This window comes from Acipenser ruthenus, chromosome 20 (assembly GCF_902713425.1).
Source record: "Acipenser ruthenus chromosome 20, fAciRut3.2 maternal haplotype, whole genome shotgun sequence".
Classification (NCBI taxonomy): Eukaryota; Metazoa; Chordata; class Actinopteri; order Acipenseriformes; family Acipenseridae; genus Acipenser; species Acipenser ruthenus.
In genome coordinates this window covers 22,572,762-22,600,443 of record NC_081208.1, presented here as the reverse complement: position 1 = coordinate 22,600,443, position 27,682 = coordinate 22,572,762, and the positions used below count along the sequence as shown (strand labels likewise).

At 38.4% G+C, this 27,682-nt stretch overlaps 5 protein-coding genes across 7 annotated transcripts; 3 read left to right on the top strand and 2 right to left on the bottom strand.

The window, feature by feature from the left end:
• The first annotated feature begins 727 nt into the window (after window positions 1-727).
• LOC117425851 (telomeric repeat-binding factor 2-like) lies at window positions 728-9,144 on the top strand. 2 transcript variants are annotated; one of them, XR_009307915.1, is made up of 11 exons: window positions 728-940; window positions 1,326-1,421; window positions 1,781-1,911; window positions 2,354-2,437; window positions 3,184-3,321; window positions 3,527-3,645; window positions 4,158-4,511; window positions 6,132-6,215; window positions 7,485-7,634; window positions 7,880-7,935; window positions 8,670-8,720. XR_009307915.1 is itself a non-coding variant. In XM_034043139.3 (11 exons), exons 1-11 carry the CDS (start codon window positions 754-756, stop codon window positions 8,826-8,828), a joined length of 1,491 nt encoding a protein of 496 aa, XP_033899030.1. In that variant the 5' UTR covers window positions 729-753; the 3' UTR covers window positions 8,829-9,144. The 2 variants fall into 2 exon arrangements, 1 of the variants encoding a protein (XP_033899030.1); XM_034043139.3 differs by having other exon boundaries at window positions 729-940; window positions 7,485-7,567; window positions 8,670-9,144.
• Window positions 9,145-9,244: 100 nt separating this feature from the next.
• Window positions 9,245-13,970, top strand: tmed6 (transmembrane p24 trafficking protein 6). Its single transcript, XM_034041743.3, has 4 exons — window positions 9,245-10,559; window positions 11,909-12,035; window positions 12,711-12,865; window positions 13,295-13,970. The coding sequence occupies exons 1-4, from the start codon at window positions 10,347-10,349 to the stop codon at window positions 13,526-13,528; spliced, it is 729 nt and encodes a 242-aa protein (XP_033897634.1). The 5' UTR covers window positions 9,245-10,346; the 3' UTR covers window positions 13,529-13,970.
• A 94-nt stretch (window positions 13,971-14,064) lies between these two features.
• Window positions 14,065-16,873, bottom strand: LOC117425915 (60S ribosome subunit biogenesis protein NIP7 homolog). Its single transcript, XM_034043229.3, has 5 exons — window positions 16,646-16,873; window positions 16,468-16,554; window positions 15,711-15,849; window positions 15,286-15,426; window positions 14,065-14,764 (listed from the first exon to the last, which is right to left on the bottom strand). Exons 1-5 carry the CDS (start codon window positions 16,699-16,701, stop codon window positions 14,645-14,647), a joined length of 543 nt encoding a protein of 180 aa, XP_033899120.1. The 5' UTR covers window positions 16,702-16,873; the 3' UTR covers window positions 14,065-14,644.
• Window positions 16,874-16,984: 111 nt separating this feature from the next.
• On the top strand, window positions 16,985-21,679 carry LOC117425937 (conserved oligomeric Golgi complex subunit 8-like). Its single transcript, XM_034043263.3, has 5 exons — window positions 16,985-17,455; window positions 18,066-18,273; window positions 18,713-19,531; window positions 19,655-19,823; window positions 19,930-21,679. Exons 1-5 carry the CDS (start codon window positions 17,100-17,102, stop codon window positions 20,244-20,246), a joined length of 1,869 nt encoding a protein of 622 aa, XP_033899154.3. The 5' UTR covers window positions 16,985-17,099; the 3' UTR covers window positions 20,247-21,679.
• Window positions 21,680-22,149: 470 nt separating this feature from the next.
• LOC117425938 (RNA-binding protein NOB1-like) lies at window positions 22,150-27,454 on the bottom strand. 2 transcript variants are annotated; one of them, XM_034043264.3, is made up of 9 exons: window positions 27,325-27,454; window positions 26,197-26,329; window positions 25,347-25,480; window positions 25,077-25,148; window positions 24,320-24,451; window positions 23,810-24,064; window positions 23,499-23,596; window positions 22,839-22,983; window positions 22,150-22,627 (listed from the first exon to the last, which is right to left on the bottom strand). In XM_034043264.3, exons 1-9 carry the CDS (start codon window positions 27,448-27,450, stop codon window positions 22,358-22,360), a joined length of 1,365 nt encoding a protein of 454 aa, XP_033899155.3. In that variant the 5' UTR covers window positions 27,451-27,454; the 3' UTR covers window positions 22,150-22,357. The 2 variants fall into 2 exon arrangements, with proteins under 2 accessions (XP_033899155.3, XP_033899156.3); XM_034043265.3 differs by having other exon boundaries at window positions 24,320-24,448.
• Window positions 27,455-27,682: the final 228 nt, after the last annotated feature.

Genomic DNA, 27,682 nt, shown 5'->3' with positions numbered 1-27,682 from the left:
ATGACAATCAAATCGCTTGAGGGAGAGGATCGCTGTGGAGTAGTCAGCCGATATCTTAAACAATCTCGAAAAGAAGCTGGCTACAACGTATGAAGAGGACTTTGTGCCTGTTTTAGTGAGAAAACTACTTAAAGACCTAGAAGAAGCGGGTTCGTGACACGTCGGTGAAATCTTAATGTGTCGAGGTCTTTCGATACACCCATAAAATACATCCATGCATTGGGAAAGCATGCAGATGATTTGAGAGATTTTAAATATCTGCTTTTAAAGAAAGTTTCTTTAAGATCCGAGATTGAAACATCAGTTGAGTTACTGCCGAAGAAATGTCCGAATGTGACAATTTAACGAGGATGCAATGTTTGACGAAGTAAGTGGCAGGGAAACTGAATACAAGGTTGCAATTGTGAAAGCCATGTTAATCGTCAAAACAAACTTCACTTTGTCCTGTCTTGAGTTCTTAAGCACTGAGCAAGAACATTACAATTCTGAAACAGAGCTGCAGCGAGCTTCTCTAGTGCTGCCAGCATCAGGAATATTGGTTAGTACAATGTTTTTATGTGTGTCCCCGGATTTGGTTTACAAAATACGGTCACCTTACATTATGTTACTGAATTGATTGTCGATCATCTACTGTACATAGATTTAAACTGACCTTATCAACATGGCCGCAAACAAAATGCCCACCAAAATTACACATAGGGCCGTCGCGGGTGTTTTACGTCATTATGTGCAACGTTTTTTTTATTTGTAAACATGGCGGGACGGAGTGAGGATGAACCTTGCTGTAGCACTCGGGGCATTGGACAGGGCCAGGTTAAGTCCCTGAGTCCCGAAAAAGTCGTGGCTCGCTGGATTATAGATTACTATGTGTATTCTGCGATGGCAGCTTTTCGAGATGGACTTTATGAAGATTTCTGTCAGATTCGCGATATCGTGCAGGGTAACGTTTTTTGTTGCTGTCTGTACATAAAGTATGGTAGAATATATACAGAATATCATATATACATATAAAGAATACACATGACTACCTTTATTTATTTCACTATTAGGGTCAGGAGAAAACTGCTATTACAAAGGTTATTTCAACTGTAATGTTATGCCCCTAAAATGTGGAATTTACTGTTTATCGGAGCGTATCTGTGGCAGTTTACAATGTTACGATTCTTTGATCAGCCCTTTTTTGGTACTAAAGCAGTTTGATGTTTTGTCAGTACTGCCTTTTATTAATGTGATACTGATGCATGTGGCAACTTCCTTGTGTTTTGTAGTGTAACTTGTCACCAGCATTGCAGTAGTTCAGTAAATAACGGTGTTTTTATTTTTAGACGCGATAGTTCTCCCATTTGAACAGTCGGAGGAGTTGACCAGAATGCTTCGTGTAATGCAGTTTATGTCCCGAATCAATGATGGAGAGAATCTGAGTAAGTTTTTCAGAGCTAACGTCAAACCCTACTTATCATTTTGTCGTGTCTTTTTCATGCTTTCTCCAAGAGTATTGTCCAAATATAATGCACAGTTCACATCCTATCTGTGTAAAGTGCTTTGTGATGGTGGTCCACTATGAAAGGCACTGTATAATAATAATAATAATAATAATAATAATAATAATAATAATGATGGGAGTGAAGTGAATTGATTCAGTTTACATATGGCAGGATCCTATGCCCTTGTTTCTGTTCTACAATGAGCAGTGAAAAATAAACAAACGTATAGTTCATGGCATCAGTGATATCATTGTTTTCTTTTGATTCTAATATGTGAGCTGCACTGTCTCTTCCAGGTTATCGGTTTGATTCAGAGGGGAATCTGACTCCCCTGGAGTCTGCCTTCAGACTTTTACACCTGATAGATGAAGAGGTGGTGCTGCCTCAAGACCTAGTGGGGAAGGTTTCTAACTCAGTCAGAGAAATGGTAAAATCTGTTTCATTTTCTAACAAAAAGTACCTTTTTAAAGTTACTCCATCTCAAGTGGACCAAATTCTGGGGAGGTTTTCTCCATTTGTGGTTGGTGATACACATAAAAACCTAATTTTATTGAGAAAACGGTGCCAGGATGGTGTGGAAACTTCTGGTGGTTTAATATGCCCATTTTCATGTCCTTTGACCTATTTTTCTCCAATGTGGGGGATGACCATAGTTTGAAAGCTTGAGCTGAATTGACTTAACCACACTACTTTAAAATAGTTTGTTTTACAAGGGTCAAGGGCTACTCTGACAAATGATTATCTTGACCATATGGGGATGCATATTCAAAAACTCAACTGTTGAAGATGACATATGAAATCTACTTACATACAGGACATTTTTGTACCTCTTAGGAATCATTAATTTCAATATGTTTGTATTTTTGCAGGCTGTAATTGTGTGTATTAAACAAAAGAAGTTTGAGAAGGCTAGTTGTATACTGAAGAACCATTTCCCAGGTGACACTGAAAAGGTTAGTTGCCATATTGATTTAAATGTATTCGTGAAGGAATTGATACAGGAACCAGAACCTCATGTATATTATGGCTGTCACTCTATTTACATTTTTGATCAGTTAATTTATGGGCATTAGTTGATTTAACCTGTAGATTAATCCATGCACATTTTTTATTAAGGTAACAATCTTATAGCGGCTGTCCTGCATAGTAATATTTACAAAATCAATAGACTAAAAAAAAAAAAAAAAAGCCCAATGGAAATTTGGTCTTTTTTAAAACCATTTTTATTTTAGTAAATGTAACAAATGTTACTTTTCAGTCCTATTACCCTGATAAACAGATTTAGGGACCTGATAACTCAGTCACAGAAGCCCTAAGGGCCAGATCAGCAGTTATACGCGGACTGTTTAACCAAACAGCAAAATTCTTAGCAGTGCACAAACACGGAAACAAAAAACACTCAGCGGTTTATAACTAAATCAATAGTTTATTATGTTGCGGCATGCTGGATTTTACCACAGCGTTCACCACAGCTCTGGTTACAATGCACACGAGTAAATTTGCAGACACATGTTTGGCAATCATTTAAATCAATGTAGATAAACATTCCAGTTCCAAATACATATAGCAGCACTCATTTCTCTCTCTGTGGAGCAGAGAGTTCAGTTAAATCCTGATGCTTTAGTCACTGGGAAGATCACAGCCACCTCTACTTGCTTCACCACTCCTCAGTTGACTTCTTTTCTTTTTCTTTATTGAGAAAACCTTATTACTGGGCATTATCCAGCAGAAGACGTGTATCAACCCCGCTTTACAGAAGACATATGAGCAGTTCAGAGAGGAAATGTTTCAGTTCACTAAGAGTCTTGTCAGTTTCTCTGAGCCCTTCTTACTCAAGGTATGTTTACCAAAAATGATTATTCCAGCAAAGAATTTACATTTTGGAAAGATAGATGTATGTATTGTTGCTTGGTTCTGCAAGGCTGAACTCTAAATTGCTTAAGAGTAAAAAACTCCTGGTTTATCAGAAACAAGGTTGACTGTCTTTTGGTTTATCAAGAATCACTATCTTTAATCCTTACATAACTCGTTATTTTTTTAAGACTGCGAAACATCACATCGCCTCAGAAAGCACAGTGAGAGAAACGGAATCTGAACAAGCAGCTATAGAAGAGCCCCATTCCTCATCAGAAGCTAAAAATGTGGAATCTCCTGTCCACAGGTATGTAAGGTTTTAGATTATAGTTGTAGATTAGAGAGAGTTTTAGATTTTAATCTTGGAGTGTTTTAGATCGACCTAATTTTCACTTTATAGCAAATGGGCCGGTCAAAAGTTATACATTATTTCTAATAAGTAGTCAGAGTAAAAACACACAAGCACAACAGCTATTATCCGTTCAAATGTCACACTAATGTTTATATCTAGAGAAGAGCTTATCCAGTTGGGTTGAATCTTATGTCTGGAATCGGGAAATGTATGTTATGTACAAATATCACACGTCTTGCATACTGTGGATATCCTAGGTCATGGGGATCTCCTATTTCATGATATTGATATCTCGTTTTTGTATTTGAAGCCTTTTCATGGCCACTGAGAAATGTGGTTTCAGCTCACAAAATGTTTAACCTTATATCATGCAACTGAATGTGAAATCATGCTATTTTGATGATTGAATGTAATACCAATCTATTATAGTATTCTATATTGCTGTTTAAGTTGCCTCTGATTTTTAGGCAGTCATCGACAACCTGGACCACCTTTGGCCGCTTGGTTCTCAAAGCTGCCTTCTGTGCCATGTCCACGATGGAGGAGGCAAGCTTAGAATTCACTCGCCTGGAGGAGACGGATCTTGACCCCCGAGGAGTTGTGAGCCCCAGCTACACACCAAGAAGCTCTAGGAGCCAGGCGTCAGTGTCCAAGCCAGACACCCCCAAACAAGAGAGACGCATGCAGACCGTGTCCCGTCTGCTACTAGAGCAGGACAGCCAGACGGAGACGGAGAGTGAGGGTGTGGAGGCCAGCTCACACAGTAGCCACTCCCCATCCCGCTGGCAGCAGCGCCACAGGAACAACACTCCACAGAAAAGGTAAAGCGCTGCTTTGCACTGAAACTTTATCTAGAGAAACGGTTAACCAATTGTCATGAAACTTGATAAGGACAATATATTGTGCAAGTTATTGAATCAGTCTGGAGTTATATGGAGATGTAGGAGGTTATGATGGCTGTTTTCATGATACTGATAGCCAGCGCTCCATACAGTGGAGTCATTTATGGGTTTTGGGTCATTGAGTAATTTACCCCCCAATTTAGACACTATGTGAGTAAAATGTATTTTGGGTGTATAAAATGCAACATTCCCTTAGTCATGAGTACTTTCAATAAATACGGTACATACTTTAATGCTGACTTATGGGGTATGTATTAACTATAGCTTTACATTTTAACTGTAGTGTTACTGTGAACTAATGTAGAAAATCTTGTTCTAACAATAAATAAACAAAAACCACAATTATTTTTATTTATTTTATTGACCACAAAAAATATGGCTGTGAAGCAAATAAACACAAAAACAGAAAGAAAAAAAAATCTTCCAGCGCTACAGATGGCATGTACTTAACAAAAGGTCTGCATGCACATACTCTATTTCAAATACTACCAATAGTGCACCAATGCAAATAAATAAATGATAATATTGTATTCCTTGTTGATCACCTTGCTATAGCAATATAGAGCATCCGACTCCTCGAAACACAGAATATTGTATTATATAGATTTACCTTCCAAATATTCAGTTGACAGATAGGTACATTGGTAGGTTAGGTTGAGGGGGACTAAGGATCGAGAATCCAGTCGCTTATTTACAAACACGTTTAGGTCATGTGTTTCTGACAATTCCCAGGCAGGCTACAAATAGCTGTCCCGGTCCTGGCATTTCTGTGATCCATTTTTTAGCTACCACATGCATTAAATTCACAATTGACCATTGAGACGCTGGGAATCAACGAACTACATGAAGCTTGATAACATGCAAACTCAGCAAAATTGTTATGCGTATTCTTTCTGCATTAAATTTAAATATTGTGCATAATTCATGTTTTCATTGTGCATCTGCAGTGCTGCTAATAGCAATTGTATTACTAATATACTTGTTTCTTTATGTCAACCTCTGATTAGCAGTGTAATAATCCAAAGATGATTTTGTCACAAATCTCAAATATTCTTTGTCTCTCAATGGTGTGACAGGGACCTTTCCGCGTCAGTATAATTAAAATCAGACTGAAGCTGAATCATTTGTGCTACTGCAGCTACTACTACTACTACTACTACTACTAATAATAATAATAATGTTAGATGGGGATGAAATATATCTGGAGAACCGCTTATCCAGTTGTCAAAGAACTTGGTATTAACATTATTTAGTGTAAATTATTGAGAATATAAGATTCTGGGGCTATAGGGACAGTCTAGCCATTCTGGTCAGAAACACCCAAGAGAGAACTGCTCAGAAAAGAAAAGGTAAAAAAAAAAACTCCTTAACTGAGCATTGGGCAGGATCTCGACTTCTGCTAATGCAGGTCATGATGGTCTTTTTTTATTTTGAATTTTGGCAATAATTGGCAGTCAGTATGGAAGGTAGTGAGAGAGGACTTTGAACTTCAATCACTTAGGGTCTTGTGAAGCTAATGATTGTGAAATCCCATCTTAGGAGTCCAGCTGTGCTGATCCAGGAAGAGTCTGATGATACAGATGACTCCATCATTTTACAGAATAATCTAGTACCAAGGAAAAGGTAGGAACCCCATTAAATGTGCATTGATTTGTCCAGCAAAGGCTAGTAGAGAAAACAGATTGTAAGTTATCAGTAACACACGAGAAGGTGTTGGCACCTCGTGCCTCCCAATGCACCTGGGAAGTGGGTTGTATCAGTACAACCCACACCTTCAAGTGTGTTATTGTGCTTCTAAAAAGGCTTTACACAAATAAAAACAAAAAGCTAGATTTTAAGCTTTCAATTACGATTTATTGAATGTATCCTTCCACCAATGCTAAATAGTCCCTGTACTTTGGCTGTAGAGGGCCACTAATTGGCTAGACCTTATTACTATTGAATTAATGGTTAATTTACTTTGCAGATATGAAAATGTGTTTAGATATGTATTTATTAATATACTGCCGTTTTAAAGGTATTGTTTTGTCTGAAAAGAATGACTACACAGTTTTTAAATGAAACTGCCTACTTTTGTGTTCTATAAACATTGGTATGTACATTTGAAATTATTGTTGCCCTACAATATTCATTCTCTGCAGCTTTACATTTTAAACTCCAAGCCTCTGTTTATTCTCGCCAGGCTCTGGCTCAGCACATCCGATGAACTCAAAGGGGCAGTGGCTTGCTTTTTTGCACACTTTTACCCACTGATGTCTGCAATTACTCTACTGTTGTGTACTGTTGCTTCCCTTGGTAATTGAGGCTTATTGCAACTATGCTCAACCTCGGTTTTAGAAACTCTTACTCAGCTGCATTTGGTACTAAAGTGTGAGGATTTAAAAGCATTCTTGCGGTGGCAGATCAGATCATTTTAAAGAAAAGACATCCAAGGAGATTGATTGGCATTTTAAATGCGTTAGATTCTGTTTACTCTGAAGTGTTAGACTAATGAATAATTATGGGAAAAAAAGCTTCATTTTTGTGGCCTGTAGCTCTTAACAACCAGCTGTAATGGTGCAGAATTTCATTTTTAAAAGCAGTTGACCAGATGTGCGTTTGGAATGAAACGAGGTCTGAACGATTGGTTGTACTGTTAACTGTAAGGTTCTGGAATGTCAGCAGCCAATCAGATTGCAGGACATTTCCAAGCCATTTTATCAATCTGTTTTGTAGAATGCTGCATATGAAAACCACGTTACGTTTAGTTCTGCATTTAGATGTAACCCATTATATTTAGAATGCTTCTGGAATTTTTGTGTGGATGAGTTTTTATATGATCGAGAATATTGCTATCCAGAATATTTGGTACTAATATTTCTGAAACCAGTCTCTTCTGTGTCTTGATTTTAGGTTAAATATATCCAGCCCAGTGAGAGAGGAAAAGGAGTCCTGGAGTGATGAAGAATCTTTATTCAACCCAAGAATAGGACATAGTAATTTTTGTTTTGCTTTCAAACTTCCAACTATATTACTTAACCAGTCCTCATAGGATTCTTGCAAGTTAGTATTTATTCACTCTTTCCAAATGACAGCACTACATGCTCGTTTTTATGATGTACTGTAGCGTAAAATAAATGAAGTACAAAACTCAAGGGGAAAAGTTTAGCAAGCCAACACCTGCACCAACCCCCAGTTCTGCCAATGGACTTATTTGAGTCTGTATATATCCATAGTTAAATTGGGGTATGTGGGTCCCAACTGAAGACTTTAGAAATTCGTAATACTGTTTTGTTTTCTCTTCTTAGACTACGAAAGTACAGCATTAGATGAAGGAAGTGTTATTGGGCATAATACAAAAAAGGTAAGAAACATTTCATTTTCAACTTATCAAAATCAGAAAGGCACCCTTGGCCAAAATATCTCATTATTTAAACAGGCATGATTGGTTTAGACAGCACGTTCTTGTTGCCCATGCTGTAGCCTGGGAGACAAATCTACACAGTTTTGGTATAAATGCATGTTACTTCAGTTCTATTTACATAATTTCCAATGCTTAATTTTACTAGAATCTGTATGATTCATTTAGCATTTCAACATCTGCCTTGCTGCATTATGGGATTGATGGATTTTGAGGTTGCTTCGCTAGTCATGTTATGAATGTTAATACTTCTATATAATAACCATGCTGGCTTCCATAGGAAAATCTGTTTTTTATATTGTGTCCTTGGTCAAGCTGTGGAATCTGAAGCTGCACAGCAGACATGATTTGAATTTTATTAGGGTTGTCTTTTTGAAAATGTTCTTAGTGCTAAGAGTAAAAGTGTTTTTTCTTGTCACTCCATGAGGATGTAAACTTTCAACCCCCCTGCTACTGTACAATCTCCACTTTTAATTAATTATTTCTCATGAAACAAAATGAGCGACAATCCTTCCTAAATAGGCAAAGTTAACACTGCTGTTTAGATGTCAACATGTCTTGGCATTACCAGCAACCACTCTGGCGTTGGTGACCAAAGGAAGAAAAATAACTTTGATCTATTGACTTTCTGTGAGGGAAGTGAGCTGTATTAAAACTCTTTCCTTTTCTTTCTGCAGAAGTGGACCTGGGAAGAGACAATGTGGGTTAAGAAAGGGGTGTCCAAATTCGGGGAAGGAAATTGGAAGGCAATTCAGCTAAGCTACCCATTTGTGGGAAGGACAACCGTAATGATCAAAGATCGATGGAGAACGATGAAAAAGCTTAAAATGATTTAGTTAAGATGCTCCACAGACGCTGTATTTCTGTAGAGAGTTAAGTCCTGGTTCTTTACAGTTAGGGCTTGAATTTTTAGCTTTTAATTTTTTGTTTAGTTAAGTTTGTAGTTGCAATTTAAGTTTATGGATTAATTATTGCATGTTTTTAAACCGGCACACAAGTAACAAAAATAAATACACATTTTTAAAGCAATAAAAAATGTGTTCATTGCTTTATATACTTCTTAGGATTTGTTTAGAAAGTGTGTATCATGTGTTTTGTCTTACCAAACATATATAATGCTCCAGTTCAAACTATTAAAGAATAGTCAGTAAATATTTTGCATTGTTGTAAAATGGTGTCCCTAGTGGTTAGGATCTTAGGCTGTTAAATTTCTTGTTCAGTGGGTGTGGTTTTGGTAATAAACAGATAAATCCAGAGGTTTTATTCTTTAGATGCCGGTGGCAGACTTTTTTTCTTTTAAACAAAGAAAAAGAAGGAAAACAAATATGCTCCCTTGTAGCTTTCTCTCTTACACTGTTAGAGGTTAGAGGCCTCTAAGAGACTGGTGATGGAAATGAAGCTTAAGCTGGTTTGACCCTTCAAGAACCAAATGAGGCAAACAGTGTTACGAAGCAAAGGTTCATTGGGTTCAGTTGAACCATTACACGTGACCTGGAGCTCGGACATTGACGGTGACTGAGCGTTATGATTTTACCTACACTGTCCAATTTCTAGCCAAAAAGAAAGTTTTCGTGAATATTTTTATACACAAAATTACAAAGTAAGCCTGAAACAATGTTCCCTCACAATCAGCCTTAACATGACGCGTTCTACTAGGAAGCATTGCCTCTCTGCCCAGTTAGTGGAGGGGTATATTGTAACCTGTTTTAGAGGTAGCACCGCTGTTTTTTGATGGAAAAATTGGGTAATATGCAAATACCCAACAGTGCACAGTGCATGCGGAGAAGGGGGTCCCAGCTGTCAAACCTGCTTTATTGTGCACTGTTTATATGCCAGTATTCTGTGTGATCACCACATGCCTGGCAACAATCATGTTGGAAGCAGTGTACATACAGTTATTGTCTTTAAATATCTTGGTATCCCTACTAGATCCCTCCCCACCCCCTCTACTTTTCAAATATATGAATAAGCTGTGTCACATGGGCAGTACTACCCCAACATGTTGTCCAGTTTCTAGGAATAAAGAACTGGGCCTTCAAAAGTCTACTTGATAAGTGACTAGATTTCAATCTTGAAAAACCTCCTTGTGCTAAACAAACATAAATAATAATTACCAATCAGTAGGTACCTTTTTTGTGAATCACAATTGCTTGTATTGCTGAGCACATTTTCCCACGCAGCAGCTGCAGATATACTCAACAAGTACTTGCTGCAAAAACGTTTTAAAGGAAAGGGTTTGGAGTGAGGAGATTAGAAAAGTTAATCATTCTCCAGGTCTGAAGAAGGTGTCAGCATTCAGTGTCTGAAACAAACCTTCCTGTTCACCCTATGTGTTAGAGCAGTTTCTTGAGAAGATGCTGAAGCCCAGTGCAGTGTGTGTTGCTGTGTTTGTAATCCTGTGTGTCGGGGGATGGTGTCAGAAGTCGGAGCCCCTAGCCCTCCGTGGAGAGCAGTCCTTATTCCGGGGATCTGACCGGTATGATTTCTCCTATGTGCTCCCTGCAGCTGCACTGGAGTGTTTCTGGCATTTTGCACACCAGAGTGGCAATTTTTACTTCAGTTACGAGGTAAGGGTTTCTCATTGAATGGTCCTGTAACAATACATACTATTGGGGATGTTATATCACAAAGAACATAAGAAAGAAACATGTTTATTAAATAGATGCAATGACCAACAATCATGTAATAAACAAAGTGTTGGCGGTACTACCATATTTATCGTCAGATAACATTTATTGCTTTCTCCAAACATTGGGGTTTACAGAGAATACATGCAGGCGTTGTATTTTCATAGGTCACTTTTGAAACCAGTGGATTCAAGTTCCTGAAATCAGTCTGCCTACAGGTTTCACTCACTATACTAGTATAGTGGGCCTTGATGAGAGGCCAAAGATCTTCAACTTTTCTTTGGCACATAAATGTCATGTTTATGGATTTCTAATAAAATATGTATTTACATATTTTTTGCAATTAGTAACTGAATACAAATTAAGATATTGCAGTTTCTTCAGGAGAAAGTTGATTTTAGTATCTGTAAGCTGCCAGTGTCAGCTCAGTGGTGAGGTGTTCTCTGTCTGATGAGAAATAACCTATAGGTCTCAGTACACAAAGCTCATGTGAGAAATACCCCCAAAGGGTTATCTCTTAAAAACAAAGTAGAAAAAAAGACAAATATCCTCAAGGGTAAAACTTTCTTTCTATAATGGCCGGGTATATAGTTTAAAGATTGATCAAATTACCCTTAAGTCAAATGTTTTGGCTAGTACTGTCTGAAATATTTGTCTGCTTGACTTTGTTACTTATAAATCTTATCTTTTCTTAAAGTATTATTAACAATACAGCTTATCTTCATCTTCCATTAGGTACTAAGTAAACTAAAGAATAATAATCATTTTTCCATGTTTCCATGTGCTATCAGTAAACGCTGCCAGGAATAGATTGAATGATTACTTTAAAAACTTCTTTCCACAAGAATTACAAAAACACATTTTATTTACAGTGCAGTTTTAAGGCCGAGCATTCCAGTCAAGATTCCCTACACCTCAGAGGTTCAAATCTTTAGAAAGCTTTCTTTAAGGACCCTATTCACAAAGTGTTTTGAGAAATGTTTTTTAAGGACTGTTTTTATAAACATTCTCTTACTGTAAAATGCTGTGTAAAATTAGATTAATTACTGCAGTTCAATGGGCTGAGAAATGATTAGTACTGTATCTGTCTTCTCTTTATTAAATTATCTTTAATAATGATATATTATTATGTATAGACAGAAGTTATTCAAGGTGTACTCTTGGAGCAATTAGTAGTGCGGCGTGCATTATAAATATGAATTGTATTAGCTGTGGGTATATCAAGGTGGAGTTGTGTGCAGTCTGTTCAGTCCATACTGTTGGGTGCAGTGATGTGTGTTTGTGTGCAGGTTCAGTGGGTGACTGGGATTGGGAAGGACAGGCACATCACTGCCACTGTGAACTCTCCAGAGGGGCTCCTCATGGGCAGCTCACAGGATGTACGGGGCCAAATCAACTTTAGGACCAAAGAGACAGGTACCAGATTTGCATGAGAGCAAGGTGGTGGTAAATTCATCTTACTCCAGTTCCTTTTTAAAATCAATTTCTAATTCCCAATGGATTTGGAATTGATATTTTTGAGACATAATTGTGATTGTTCAAGTGCTTTTATTGTTTGAGCCAATTTAATTGAATAACAGTGACTTCAAGTTAAGTAATTGTTGCCACTGTGAGCTCATTGTAACAGAAAATTGCGAATTGCAATTTTAATCAATAATGTGTTGGAATTGATTAAACGGTAATGGGAATTGGGATTCATTTTAAAAAGGAATTGGAAATGGAATTGACCCCAACCCTGCTTGAGAGAGAAATGTCTTCTTGACAGTTTCTAGAATGTCCTTGTTTTCAAAGGTCCACGATCACTCATTGCATGAGGAGTCAACAATATGTTTTAAATGATCTATTATTATTATTACAAATGTGCTACATATTGCATGTGTTTCTTCATTTTAATATAAAATATTATTTAAAACTACACATTTATGTTTTCATACAGTGAATTTCAAACTCTGATTTACCTCTTCATCCATATCTGTAGTAGAATCAATCAAACATTTGAAATTAAGTCAGACACTTTTTTCCAATAGTTTTACCTGATTATGCTAACAAAACATGCATTTATAATGTTGTATTTTCTTTTTTCCAACTCAGGGTTTTTTCAGATCTGTTTGAGCAACTTTCATAACCGTTTCGGGTCCATGCAAGTGTTCCTAAACTTTGGGGTCTATTACGATGGGTTTGAAGAAATGCAACATCAAAAAGAACAGGAAAAAAAACAACTGAATGACACACTGGCTACGATTGAGGTAGGAAGGCTAAAACCATTGGAAAAAAAAGAGCACAATACTGGTAGTTCCACAGGGTAACAACATTGCCTGTCCATTCATTCACTTTTGTTGAATTTTCTGGGATGTATTTCTAAAGTTAGGAGTATGCTACCAATCACCAAATCTGAAATAAAACTTAAAACATTTTGACAAAACTTGTATAGTAAAGCAGTCAGTTTTGTCTCAAACTTTTATTTAGTATTTCTGAATCCATTTACTTACTTCTGCACTGTATAACTTGCATTTACATTGAAAGGCAGTAATGAACCAAGGATATGAAGCTCAAATGGAAAGAGACATCTGTTAAGGTTGCAAATATCTGGGAGAGATAAGAGTTAATTTATTAACCTGGTACAACCTTGAAAGGACACACACTTGTACATGACCGTGTTTTTGTTTATTTTCCAGACGAGCGCAGCCAGGGTGCAGAGCTATGTATTTCACATGTGGAGATACTATAACTTTGCCAGGATGCGCCAGGGGACCGATTATTATCTGCTGCTGTCCAACTACAACTACGTGACCTGGTGGTCTGCCGCTCAGAGCCTGGTCATCGTATTGTCTGGCTTTCTACAGCTTCACTTCCTCAAGCGTCTCTTCTACACAAAAACCACTACAGATACACAGAAGCCAAGGTGCTAATGCTGTCAAATTCCCTCTCAAAAAACTGATATCAGGTTTGAGGTGTTATTTAGTTGGAATGTCTTAAATGGGGTTATATGTACAAAGGTGCATTAAAAGTGTGTTTTTGAAATAGAGCAAGCAGCTTCAAATGACTAGCAGGTTTATTTTCCCGTACATTTTCAATGTACTTGTAATTCTTCAAAGTTATGTGTGGTTATCTCCAAGACTGCTAAGTACTGAGTGATACTCAGACACGTCAATTTAATTAGTGTTAACATAACAATATTTGTATTCAATCTAATTTAGATTGTCGATTGTCTTTTTTTTTTTTAAAGCGACATCTTTGAGGGGTTATGGGACACTACTGGTAGCTATGGAGATAGCATCTGCATCACTTGGAACTGAAAGACAAATTCTTTCCCACTTTCCCAGGTCATACAAAAATACCTACAAACTAGAGGTAAAGAAAACAGTTAATGTAATTTGAAGCTAATTGCTCTTCAGTTGCATTTTTTTTATATATGCCTTTGACAGTAATAAGAACAACAACAAGATTCGAATTGAAAAAAAGTTTATTGGATTGAACAGAGGGGGAAATTATTTGTAAACTTACTTAGTAAATCAAGTCTTTTGACACTAATTGGTTGACGGGGAAAGTAAATTAGTTAATTATTGCCATTTTGGCATAGGTACCATACAGATCTGCCTAGGCAACTCTCTAGTATGACAGTACACTTTAAATAAGGTGAGGGGTACAGAATCATTCTATCAGAATGTGTATTTATAAACAACAAGCATCGTATTGCTGTTTTGCAGCAAAATACTAAATAAAAAACACAATGTAACATTTCTTATTTATTGTCTACCACATCTTACACAAGAAGTCCACTGTTGTAAAAGTCCAGATCAATACAACGTGACTCTTCCTCCAGAGGCACCACATTGATTTTTCCATTTCAAGGGTTCCAGAGCTTGTATGCAGTTAACCATCTTACCATGTTTGGGGGGGAAAAAAAAAAAAAAAAAAACCTTGGCCATCACTGCAAGAGGCTTGTAGATTCTGGATTTGCTTACTTGATCCTTGTGATGTTATTTATTGTACAGTCATGCTTTATAAAAAGAGCTTGGTGCAATTTATGTGAGGGTGTCCTCGCTTCTTATATACTCTCCGATGTCCACCTGGTGAAACACCACGATCGCCATTGGATCCACCTTTCGGCACTCTTGAGTGGTTTTGGCTGCGACTCCAAATCCCTGCAATGATCAACTGATTTTAAGGTACTCTGCTATGAGGTTACAAAAGTATTATTCATTTAAACCTGAATCCTTAGTTATTGTAGCAAACAAAATAATTCCAAAAATCTTAGCCATTATGCAATTTAGCTAGCTACATAGGTCTGTGCAGTTTTAAACCTAACATCTTATAGCATACATGTATTCATTTTAAAACATTATATCTGGTACTACTTTAGGTTTAAGGAAGCTCTCAGTTTCTATGCCTTAATCTTGGGTTATCTATTTGCACTTCTCACCTCAGCAGTGTGTTCTGGGTCAAATGTGTTTCTTTCAAAACTGCACATTTGAAACCAATGAATGGATTTGCACGACAGAACTTATGGAACTTTTTGTTAGCTACAATTACTTTAAGGAAAACTCTTCCAGTTTAGCAAATAGGGTTCTATGCTTTGGTGCTTATTTCATAAAGTTTGATAATCATGGACAATGGTATTATTGTTTGTTCTGTTTATTTAAAAAAAAAAAAAAAAAAAACTTACCAGTGGTATATCAGCCATTGAATAGACAACTACACCCTGGTACTGTGCAGTGTTTTCTGTAATCCGTCCCAGACCAGACTTCAAGATGTGGTTTCCATATAAATAGGACTGCTCGGCTCCTGGCTTCACCCACACCTTGTACTGAAATGAGAAAAAAAAGGCAACAGGATTCAGTTTAGTCAGTATCACCTAACATGCAACATTCCTAGATCCCTGATACCACCATTCCATCACTCATGCAAGCAAAAATCTAAGTTTGTAGCCATCAAATTTAAAATGTCCTGCTCCTCATAGATTGGTCCAGGAGACCCACAAAGTTTATCATGGACTGGTGAATGTTTATATTATGAGACTGCTATTTTGATAAATACATAACCATGTAAAACAATGGGTAGTGGTAGTTGGAACTCTAGATCCCTTCTTACCTTTGCATAAGGGGCGAGGTAATCCAAGGCAGTGATGTGAAGACGGAATTTCAAGGTCTTTGTGAACTTTCCAAAGCAGGTCCCCAGAGACACAAGCTTATTCCTTGAAATATTTGTAGCCAATTTCAAAATTTTCTCACTAATAAACAGGAAAGTTTCAATTAAACGATTTTAGTGGAAACAGCATATTTTTCAAAAACACTACAAAACACAATTGGGTGATCTACCAGAACCAATTTCTGTTACCTGAAAGACAAATCAATAACTCTTCACGCCATGCCCTACACAGGTTTGAAAGAAGTAACTTGTTTGGCAACCACGTAGTTTAATAAAAAAAATAAATAAAAGGTACCATACTACGTGTAGTTTGTTACACTTGCACTTTAACTTTTGAGTGTAAAATCCTCTCCATCGGCTCTTTCTGTCTTTACTGCTGTTATCCAAGCAGCTACTTCCTCTAAGTACTGCCATGCTTCGATTCCTTGTCGTGTCTCAGCACCGAGTTAGCTGTGTTTACTATACTATTGACTGCTTGTGATGTTTGTGACCATGCATGCTAGATTTAATGCAATGCAGCCTGCGTCACCAACATATCTTGATGGTTATTACAGTGGATTTATGTCGTTATGTGCTCCAAATACTACATGACAATAATTTAAAAGGTGATGTGAAATAGACACGAAGACAATGAGGCTGTGGCATGTATACAGTGAAACATATCGTACAGTATAATTAGAAGCGCAAAGTGTAGTTTTACCTTAAGTAGTAAACACGGTCGTTATGCAACCTGAAGCAGTAGGTTCCATCTGGGCGATCTACCAACAGCTTGATGTTATCTCCAATACTGCATAGGGACAAAAATGATAATGTTGTTGTTTGTATTTCTTTCTCTTTTTTTGTATTATTATTACAAAAACTGACTAGTGTCTACTTACTATTTGGAGAGCTTCTCAAACATGGTCTTTGTTTCTTCATCTGTCAGTGGTCGCATTTTTGAGTGAATACAATTTTTATTCTAGCTGTATTACTGCTCACTGTACACACCGCTGTAAACTCACAACGTGGGTAAAAACAGTGCAGGAAACAGGAAGCACCAGCTTTGTTGTACCAAGAGATACAGACGGTGTTAGATGGCTTTCAGTCTGTGAGCAGTCCGGTCAAATAAGAACAGCGACCTCTACAGTAACACAGCCATATGTAACAGCATTTGTTTTGTTTTATTTATTTTGTTCATTTTAAAAAGCGTTTCTATATTTATTTAAATAATAGTACAAACTACATATAAAACTCCATAGATACATACATCTTCCCTATTATGTGTGTTATCTTGAGGAACAAAACCATGCATCGACTGTCTTATCTAGACCACTTTTTAAATAAAGTTAATTGATGACGCCAAGAAAATACCTCACCAAGATGGCGTCCGTGGACGTGGAAGATGAGAGTATTTTGGCTTCGATTTTTAAAGACAGTTTCCCAGAAAACTGGCGAGAGAACCCGGATTTCGCGGCGTATCTCTCGGAGCTAAGCTCATATGGAGTAGAAAAGTTAAACAGGGAGCCAGAAAGGTTGTCGGAGGAGCGAGCTCAGATTCTTCAACAGACCCGAGAGCTGGCCTTCTCCAACTACAAAATCTTTATCCGCACAGCCGAGTGCACTAAAGAGATCTATCGGGACTTCGGGCTGGTGGAGAGTAGCGTCTCACGGCTTCTAGATAAGCTACCAGGCTTTGGGGAAAAATGCAGGTGAGTTGTATTTCCATCAGTAAACTTGACGGAGGTGTTGTCAGATGGCACGCCTATCATGTTTATTTAATATGAAATAATTCGAGCTAAGTAAAACTGCCTTCAGATACTACCTTTACTTGCTACCTGTATCCAACAGCAACGATTACTGTCAACTATAAACTAACAATACAGTACTGTACACGTCATTAATACCTGTTGTTGTGTAACCCAAATGTAAAGTGTATACATACCCCTGCTAACACAACGCCTTTGCAGTAACTATAAGGTTATTCCATCTTGTGGAACACAATCGTAATAAATGGCCTACTTTCACTATCATGCCACAAATTTGTGAACATTTTAATGTACAGATAAGTGAATGTAGGTTATGAGTGGGTGTAAGGATATGCTCTAGTTGACCAGGGGATTAGATTTTATTTTCTCTTATCAGCCAAATCATTCAGAGAGCTTCACAAAGCATGTTGTCAAATTTGACTTTTGTTTCAATTCCTTGTGCATTCCCCAGAGTTATAATACTATATAAATCCTACAGTATAATGGAGTGCAGTATAGTATGTAGTCTCTGGATGCTGCATCACAAACCCACCTCTCTGCCTCTTTTCTCCAGAGGTTTTGTAAAGGAGGCAGAGGAGATTGGAGCCAGTCGGCGGATGAACAGCCTGACCCTGAATCGACACACAGAGATCCTGGAGATTGTGGAGATCCCCCAGCTCATGGACACCTGTGTCAGGAATGGCTACTATGAAGAGGCTTTGGAGCTGGCTGCCTATGTCAAGAGACTGGAGAAGAAGCACTCCTCCCTTCCTGTTATACAGGTAATGCAGAGCTCTCATGCCATGTGTGGCATTGCACATCAATAAGACATCCCAGCTTGATTGTAATGTGTTACGACTTGTGTAACCTTATACCCTGATCCCCATCTCCATATCAATTGCTTTGAATGGTTAAGAGTTCAGTTTATTCTTGTTGTGTTTTATTAATTTAGTACCCATTTCAGTTTAGTTCCTTTAATCTCTTTAATGTTGATTGCTCATGCACTTGGAAAGTCACAAAGTTACATGAATTTCTGGAATGAGGAAATCAATAATAGGACGGGAGCAGTTCACATTTAGCTGATGAGGTGAATTCAGATGTAAGGAACAGAACTGAGAATCATGCTAAACTGTACAAATTTAAGGAAAAGTTAAGAAAATTGGAAGGTTGCTTATTGTGGTGGAGGCAGGCTGCGACTCTTCTCGTTTCTCCCAATGACAGGGCATCGTGAATGAAGTGCGGCAGTCTGCCCAGCTGATGCTGAACCAGCTCCTCCAGCAGCTTCGCAGCAATGCCCAGCTGCCAGTCTGCCTGCGCGTGATCGGCTACCTGCGGCGCATGGACGTCTTCACAGAGGCCGAGCTGCGCATCAAGTTCCTGCAGGCCCGGGGAACCTGGCTGCGCTCTATCCTGGGCTCCATCCCCACCGATGATCCTTACTTCCACATCACCAAGACCATTGAGGCAAGCCGGGTTCACCTGTTTGACATCTTCACTCAGTACCGTGCCATCTTCTCCGATGAGGACCCCCTCCTGCCCTCCATCGGGCAGATGGTGAATGAGAGTGCCATCTTCCATGGCTGGGTGGTGCAGAAGGTGTCAGAGTTCCTTCAGACGCTGGAGACAGACCTGCAGCGAGGGGTGGGTGGCCGGCTGGACTCTCTGCTGGGCCAGTGCATGTACTTTGGCCTGTCCTTCAGCCGAGTCGGGGCAGATTTCCGAGGTCAGCTAGCACCCATGTTCCAGCGAGTTGCTCTGGAAACATTCCACAAGGCTGTGCAGGAAGCTCTCAGCAAGTTCCAGGAGGATATGAATATGTATACTCTGATCTCAGCCCCTGCTGTGCTGGGCAGCACCATCCCTCAAGTGTCCCCCAGCAGCCAGCCTGGGACCTTGCAGCCTCCCATGACACTACTGGACTTCCCGCCCTTGGCTTGTTTCCTCAATAATGTTCTAGTGGCTTTTAATGACCTGCGCCTCTGCTGCCCTGTCGCTCTGGCTCAGGATGTAACCATGTGCTTGGAAGACGCTCTTGTCAAAGTATGTGACTTTTTCGTTGTTATTTCTTTTAGACTACTTGTAGCATGTGTACTAAGCATTTTGCACACTCGGTGGTATGTCTTTTGCTTTATACTTGAAGCCTCTGATCTCTGGTTTGTTCAGGTGACAAAGGTTATCCTGGTGTTCCACCGTGCAGAGGAGACGGCGTTCAGCAGCAGGGAGCGGGAGCTCTTCCTCCAGTTCTGTTCTGCCTTCGCCGAGGACATGGTCCCCTTCCTCAATCGCTGCTTACAGGTCCTCTTCCCACCTGCCCAGGTTGCACAAATACTTGGTAAGTGTTCTATGACCTGTATCTCTTTTAATTTTGATAGAAAAATGACATGTGGGGGAAGAAAAACTATTATTAATGCCTATATTTTTTTGTATTATTATTTCAGGAATCCCACCAACTCAGGTTCACAAATATATTTCCCTGGGTTGCATCAATATGAATATGGTTCTGGAGCCTCTGGAATTCATTTTACCCAAGAAGGAGCTCCCCTCTGTTGGCCCAGTTACCAGCAGTGACCTGGAGACCATGATGCCACCTGGCCCTCAGAAGGGGCTTAGTGCCGCAGCAGAGTCTAGTTCTGTACCGGTGGAAGATCAGAAGGGTGATGTGCCTGTTCAGTACACAGGTTCCACTTCTACAATTTCAAGTGAAGAAACACCAACTGAGAACACACAAGTAACACCTGAACCAGAGTTGACCTGAGACAGACTCCATGACTGTTCACATTTAAGTTTTTTTATATATATAGCTATGGAGCATTTCTAACCTGGAAAGCAGGTTTGTGCACCAACCAAGTGAAAAGATCATATGAAGAACATTAAATCTAGAGTTTGTACTGTACAAAGTGATAAGTGATACACCTGTGAAGCTAATGTGGTTCATTTTAACTTGCAGATAATGGCTGGAATCTAATTTGTTACTTCCATCCTTATCACATTTTTTTTACCCAAAAGTGTATATTTACCTTTGTCATTTGTTTTTTGATTTGTGAGAATTGGTTAACTTTTTTGTATATATTCCTTGAAGTATCTGGGTGATGGTACTTTGGGGGTGTAAATGAAATTAATAAATCTATTTAATATTGATGATTCTAAGAACGTTTAGGTTGGTGTAGTTTAACTGCCTTCATTGAGATCTGAGAGTATATATAAAAATATGTATATATAATTATATAAAAACCTCTTGTCCTTTACTGGCATCATTGATGCATCATGTCCTAAGATAGAATCATAATGCAATTTTTTAGCATGTAAAATGACAAAAGAAATGACAAAAAAAAACAATTAACATGTTTTTTATTGCTTGAATGTAATGATTTGGAATAAGGTCTTACATATATTTTCCACAGGCTGTAATCCAACCTGTGTAAATTGTTCAGTACACCACAAATGTGTGTCATGGTTGCAGAGTTTTCATTTTGAAATTGATAACAAATAAATTGCATGTCAACAATAAATACAGGTCCTTATTTAGTTAAAAATACATTCCTCCTGTTAAACCCCTTCTACATGTTGCGGTGCAGAAGATAAAAAGCCATTACTGTGCATCTCTGAAACAACCTTTTTTCTATTAATCAGAACAGCTGTTAGTATTGTCTGCTTCACCGCTGCATTGTGCTAAATTCAGTGCCGTAGTAAATGGAGATTCTCCTTCAAATCTGTATAAAATAAGATTTCCCCATAATTATATTTGCACATTGTTACAGTAGTGTACAAAGCTGTTAGTATTTGGGAGGGATTTGCACATCCAAGAACTTACACATCAGCACTCCAAAAAAGGTATAAACAACTACTACCTGCACACAGCACTGCTTGGTCAGTTTCCACTTATGCAAATTGCAGAGATGTTTGGTAAAATTCTTCCTGTCAAGCACCTCATTCTACTTCTTGCTATTCCATTAAAGAGTCATATAGAATTTAAATTGAAGAATGGTGATAAACATTTTTTTTTGTTTAACCCTTTGCGGTCCATTGTCGGACTGGGTCCGACATTGCAATTATTCCTCACAGGTCCTTTGTCGGACTGGGTCCGACATCATTATAGCAACGCAATAAACGGGTGTTTAGTCGTTTTTTCTCCGGAAAAAGCCGAGAAAACCATTCAATTGCCGAGTGGTAGCGACAGGAGCCGAGACAAGTCGGAAAAAAAAAAAAAAGGCGTATTTCATGAATAGTCATACATGGTATCAGGTATCAGATAATGGGCGTCCATAATAAACAAGCTGGCTAAGTGCGTCAGCGCACTGAGACTATCATGGACATTTGCAGAGCTTTTTTGAGATGTTATAGTAATAAAATAATGACTTGGATCGCATTATTGAGGAGTTTGGTGATAAAACGAGTGATCTGGAGATGATCGATCGGTATGTACGACTATTATTATTATTATTATTTATTTCTTACACAGCTGAACGCTATAGCAAACAAAAGGCTGGGGAGGGGCTGGAGATGCCTAGTGTGTGCTTTGTTGATATGCAGGGCCATTTAAACCCGTTTGACTGTGAAAAAAAATACTTTTAAACAGCGCGTATAAAATTAACTGCGCGTGTGAAAATTAATTATTCCTGGCGTGCCTGACGCGCGATTAATAAATGGACCGCAAAGGGTTAAGCTTTAAGATTGCAACTTAATTTTTTTTTTTTTTTTTTTTTTTAAATCTAAATAGGTACTGAGAACCCCTTTGAGCTTAGACCCGTCTAAAATTGCTTGCTTGTCTCTAGTTTTAAGTCCTTTGTTTTTACAGGCATACAGATTTCATTCTGTAACATTGATCGAAGCAGTCGGAATATAAATATTGCATGCTGAATTTATTTTTCATCTTTTTTTGACAAATTTCTTGTTGGCAGTGTTGGGGTTTACCCTGCGGCGGCCGGCCCCGGACTGGCTGTCCCGGATGTTGAGGTTAGCCGCCCGGCTGTAGATGTCATTCTCTGCGAAGGGAGACCCCCCGGCGGTGTAATCGGGGTCAAAGACATTGGTCTTCTGCCGGGCCTTGCGGGACAGCCGCTGCTGTGGGAAGTGCTGGTCCTCCACAAGGTGGGGGTTGTTAGCATGCTTCCCACCCTGGGGCTTTGGCAGGGAGTACTGCAAGAGGAAGGCAAAGGATACTCCTTGTACATGGTGATTTACAATTCATTTGGACTTTGAAGCAACACAGCGATGCACCCATCCACACCAAATTGTTTTTTTAGCAAAAGGCTGAGCACACACAAAACTGATTTAAGAGAAATAATAAAAAAAAACACAATGCAAGGGGTGCACTTTTTAAAATCTGGATGATAACGCACACACTCACCCGCATTCCTTTGGGATTCAGCACCTTGGGGTTGCGTGAGAAGTGCATCTGGAAACTGCCGTCCTCCTTTATCGTCACTGCAATTTTCTTCAAGGTTTTATTCCCGCAGTTTGGGCAGAAGACTTTTGTCATGTTGGACGTGGTCCTTAAATATTGGAAAATGAAGATGCACCTCATGGTCACAACTCAGACTCTCCCCACCGCTGTAAAATGGAAGTCTATCGCCTATTTTTGTCATACTTTCTACAACTATAGCAATTTATCTTGGTGTATATGGTCAGATAAAGGATATATTTATATTGTATTTAAAAAAAAAAAGACAAAACTAGACCATAAAGCACCACGTTAGATAATATAATCCTAAAATAACTACTATGATTCATTTCAGTATCTTAAGAAAAAGCATGCTAGCACAATATGGGCAGAACTAAAAACATCTTGCGGTGTTGAGTAGAGTTAACTCCACCGAGACCGTTACTATAAAAGCAAGGAAAGTTTTTTTATTCCGGTACTCAATGTTGCAATGTTGAAAGAATTAAAGTCTTCAGCGCCTACTCGTAAATGGGTATTGCAATACTCCAACTATATAGTTTTGTAAATATTTTTCTCCCCAGAAAAGAAACCAATATAATCCTAAATGTGTCCATAGAAATAACTCACTTGAAGCATGCGTGGCACCGCAGGATGTAACTCCTGGCTTGCGTGATTAACATTCCGCTGACTGAGAGCACATGGAGCCCAATCTGAATGAGAACATTCTGTAAAGAATCGGAAGAAAGTGAACTAGGTATTACTCCACCTGTAAGTTAAACTGTATTCATTATTTAAAAAAAGATCATTTGAAATAATAATAATAAGCATGTAATGCACTGCTTAAAATCAGGCTTTATTAAATGGCTTTGAACAAATTCCATCTCTTTATCTCTTGAAAAATCAAGCCCCATGTCTGAAGGCTCCAACATAAAGTTTACCTGCATGGCGAAATCTGTAGTCAGACACCCAACTTGCATTTCGGAAGGAGTTTCACAGCACCCCATGTCCTGCTGAATCTGTTTGAGATTGCTGGGGGTTATCCAACCTCCGTCATCATCATCACCACCACGAGCCTCCCCAGCCTTTTCCTCTTCTTCCTCACTCCCTTCTTTATAATCCCCATCATGACTCTCTCTGGAAAGATGATCCCCTACACCTGTGGAGCTGTCTGCTACTGACACCAACTCAGCATTCTGCATGGAGAGAACCGAAAGTCACACCAGTTTTATACAAATAGTAAGCATACTTTTGTACAAAAGTTAGGTGCATCTCGCAATTAGCTAGAAAATGAGGAGTACCTGAATGTAATACTTACTAGGAATACAAATGTGATATTGTTAAGAAGTTCCTACTGATGGACTGTTAATTGAAAACATGTTAGTCTCTACTGCGAATTCCAAATTTTGTGTTTCAGGTTTACAGGAGCCCTCAGTTTTTCCAAAACTCACCAGAAAGTCTAATAGATCAGCTTCTATGCTGGGCAGTGGATTCCTCCAGAACTGGAAGGTGTTGAACTCTGAGCTCTCTGGGGTCTGTGACTGTGTGGAACCGGTTCCAGCAGCACTTTTTTGGTGCTTCTGCTTGGGGAAAACCAGGTACAGCATGTTAGAAAGACAACATCCCCAGCCAAGTATGTAACCACAAAATGTACACAACAAATGTTCCATAACAGGTTCATCAAAATCAGACAAGTGATTAAAAAACAAGAGTGCCTCAAAGACTGCACACAGTGACCAGGGGACAGTTTCCTGATAACAGAAGTACAGTAGTGACTTCAAGACTTCTTTCTTGTAATATGTATCTGCTTCCAACCTATCTGTGTGTTTCCTAAAACCTTTCAATATTCTCATGAGCATTACTTGCTCCGAGTATCAGTTAAGGGTGTAATTTGGAAAAACAAATCCAATCTTTCTGGCTGTCTAATGGCAAAGACTCCCCCATATTAAAGTGTGGTGTTACTGAAGATTCAAAGAAACTACTTATTTGTTAAGCTGCCATACACTTGCACAAAAATATGATTATGTGTTCTCTTAATGTTGGTGCTGTATATTCTCAACCTCCACAGACATTTCACAACTACCCAGACCACTTGTGAACTCAAGTAGAAGTTCAAGAACATTTAGAAACAGAGATTTGGGATGTTGGTTTGATTAAAGCTGCTTTTGGGTAAATGTTCTCCTGGTCAGCTACATGTTTTTACCTCACCTTTGAAGGTAGATGAAATCCAGCAATATTTACTGGGGCCTCTGGATGTTGTCGAGTGCTGCTCACTTGGACCTGTGGGCACAACAGTATGCGTTTACTTTGACCTTTAATGCCATGAGTAACATTTATATCCCCCACCACAACAGTTCACCAAACCTAGCACAGTAAGAAAAAATACATATGGACAGGCTCCTACACACCCCCAGATGCTGATGCTCTCGATAGAAAAACCACATAAGCACCACCACTTTATTTCATACCTTTACTTACTTTTATTTCTGGTTCATGTTTCAGATGGTTGATTCCCACATGTTCCGATTCAAGCTGGTAGGTCAAGGCTAAAACCTTGATGTCTGTAGCCGACAAGCTTGGGTAATCACCTGTCTTTTTGGAGAATTCAGTCACTACGATAAGAGAATAAAAAGTTACATTTAGATGAGGATTCCTGCAGAGAAAAGCACATTATGATTTCCCAAGAGGGGGGTGGGTGGAGGTAATAACACCCAACAGAAACAGAGGTTACTTTGTGATCGTTCAAGGAGTGCTGTAGTTATTCCATGAATGAGGAAGACCAAAGAACAGGCAAGTGGTTTGTTTGAGACATCAAGTGACATAGACAGAATTCCATGAAAGTTCATGGAGTATTCTGTTTATAGAACGTATAATGTATGGAAAAGAAAGTATGTTTAATCCTAAATTAAACAGTTTAAATTAGCAAAGTGGCCTATTTGGAATAGTGTAATTTGTCTATTTGAATGAATGGAAAACGGTTTGGTAAAAAAAATGTGTGTAATTATATATATATATATATATATATATATATATATATATATATATATTCACTCTGCAGTGCTGAATACAAAAACGTTATTCAACACATCAACACATGTTGTATAATCCAACATATTCAACAAAATGTGTCCACTATCATAAACGTTAAGGAACAAAAAATGCTTAGATCCTAGAGCTAAGTGTTGACTGTGTTATACATTTTAGACATTCTGTTAAATACATAAACAAGTTTAATATACAAGCAGATTATGGTAAAATAAGTAGTGCACTCAGCACAGTAATAAAGGAGGGAACTATCATCAACAAGGAAGTCAAATAGTTACCTTACCTAATTGAATGAACTCTGGAAAGGGATCCTTGAACTGAAGAGTGTATGGTAAAAAGGCAAGTCTCTTTTTTGTTTCCTTATCACGGATTTCATTCACAACTTCTTTGATGGTATAAATGTTCTTCCCAATGTCCTGGGGTGGGGAAGGCAGCTTTTTAGAATGATATGCACATTTATATATAATATAATGTCATATTTATTGAAAGGATGTATTAAGTAAAACAATTAAGAAATTATTTCCTGATGGATTGCATAACAAATGACTATGTTAATATGCACTCACAAATGTATGAGGCGTGACTTATGAGCACTATGGTAGAGATGCTTTTCACTATGGTTTTAGGACACGTGCTAAAATAAAGAATTACAGTAAGATTTATTTCCTAGCTTAACTTAAATTAATATATTTGGGGGTGTCAGTCTTTTTTTTTTTTGGGGGGGGGGGGGGGGATTATTAGTATAAATGTATTATTCTGCCAGAAACCACAAACAGCTTCCAGTAGTTTAACATCAGGGTCGAAGAAAGATAAATGCTGTATATTGATTTGGCCTTAAGTTTAGAAAGGGAAATTGGTAGCTGTATTACATTTTGTTTTGCAACGCGCAGCTACGGACAGTCGCGAAATCAGTTGCCTTAATTAAATAATTACCCAGTGGTAGTAATAATCCTACTGGTATATCTGCTATAAATATTTAACATAAAAAATGGATAAACAGTTTTCGTAAAGAACGCTTACATTCACAATTACACGCATGCAATCGTCCTAACACATTGATTAAGTTTATTGGCCGCGTTAGTGATTCATGTAGTGATGAAAATGACTTGCGTGCCTTTAAACAAGTTAATACTTCATGAAGACCCGACACACGTGTAAGTAGCAGTAACTGCCAGTTATACAGTCTTAAATGGTAAGAAACGTAAACAAGGGCCCTTGTGCAGGCTGTGGTTTTCTGTCAAAACAATTTTATGTGCGTGCTGCTAATACGGTACTGCACCGTAAGACAAAGCAGACATGACGCATTCATGAAAACGCGTATTTTGAAGAAACATTTTTAGCCCCAAACCAATAACCGTAAACCATAAACACGTTCTGTTCGACTGTTCCAGATCGCTGAGTTGTTTCTTACCTGTAAAGGTGCATTCTTAAGGAAAGCTCCAGCATCAGCAACAACATGCTCTACCACGGCCGCAGACATCTTGAAAGCTGTTTCTACCCAATCAGTGATAGGGTCTATAGTACTGTACACGTGCATGACCAAGCAAGCCGTTCGTCGATTGGATAGGAATGCTGGTTAAACTTTAGGGTCTGTGTTTCTGGTCGATTTTCTTTTCTTTTTTCCTTCAATTAGCCGAAGGAAAACAAACAAGAAATATCTATGTACTGAAAACGAGTTGTGTTGTAGCGGACGATACGACTAGTTCTGACACTGACTACTGCTATACGGTACCATGGAGTATTGAATACACTATGTAACACAATTTTTG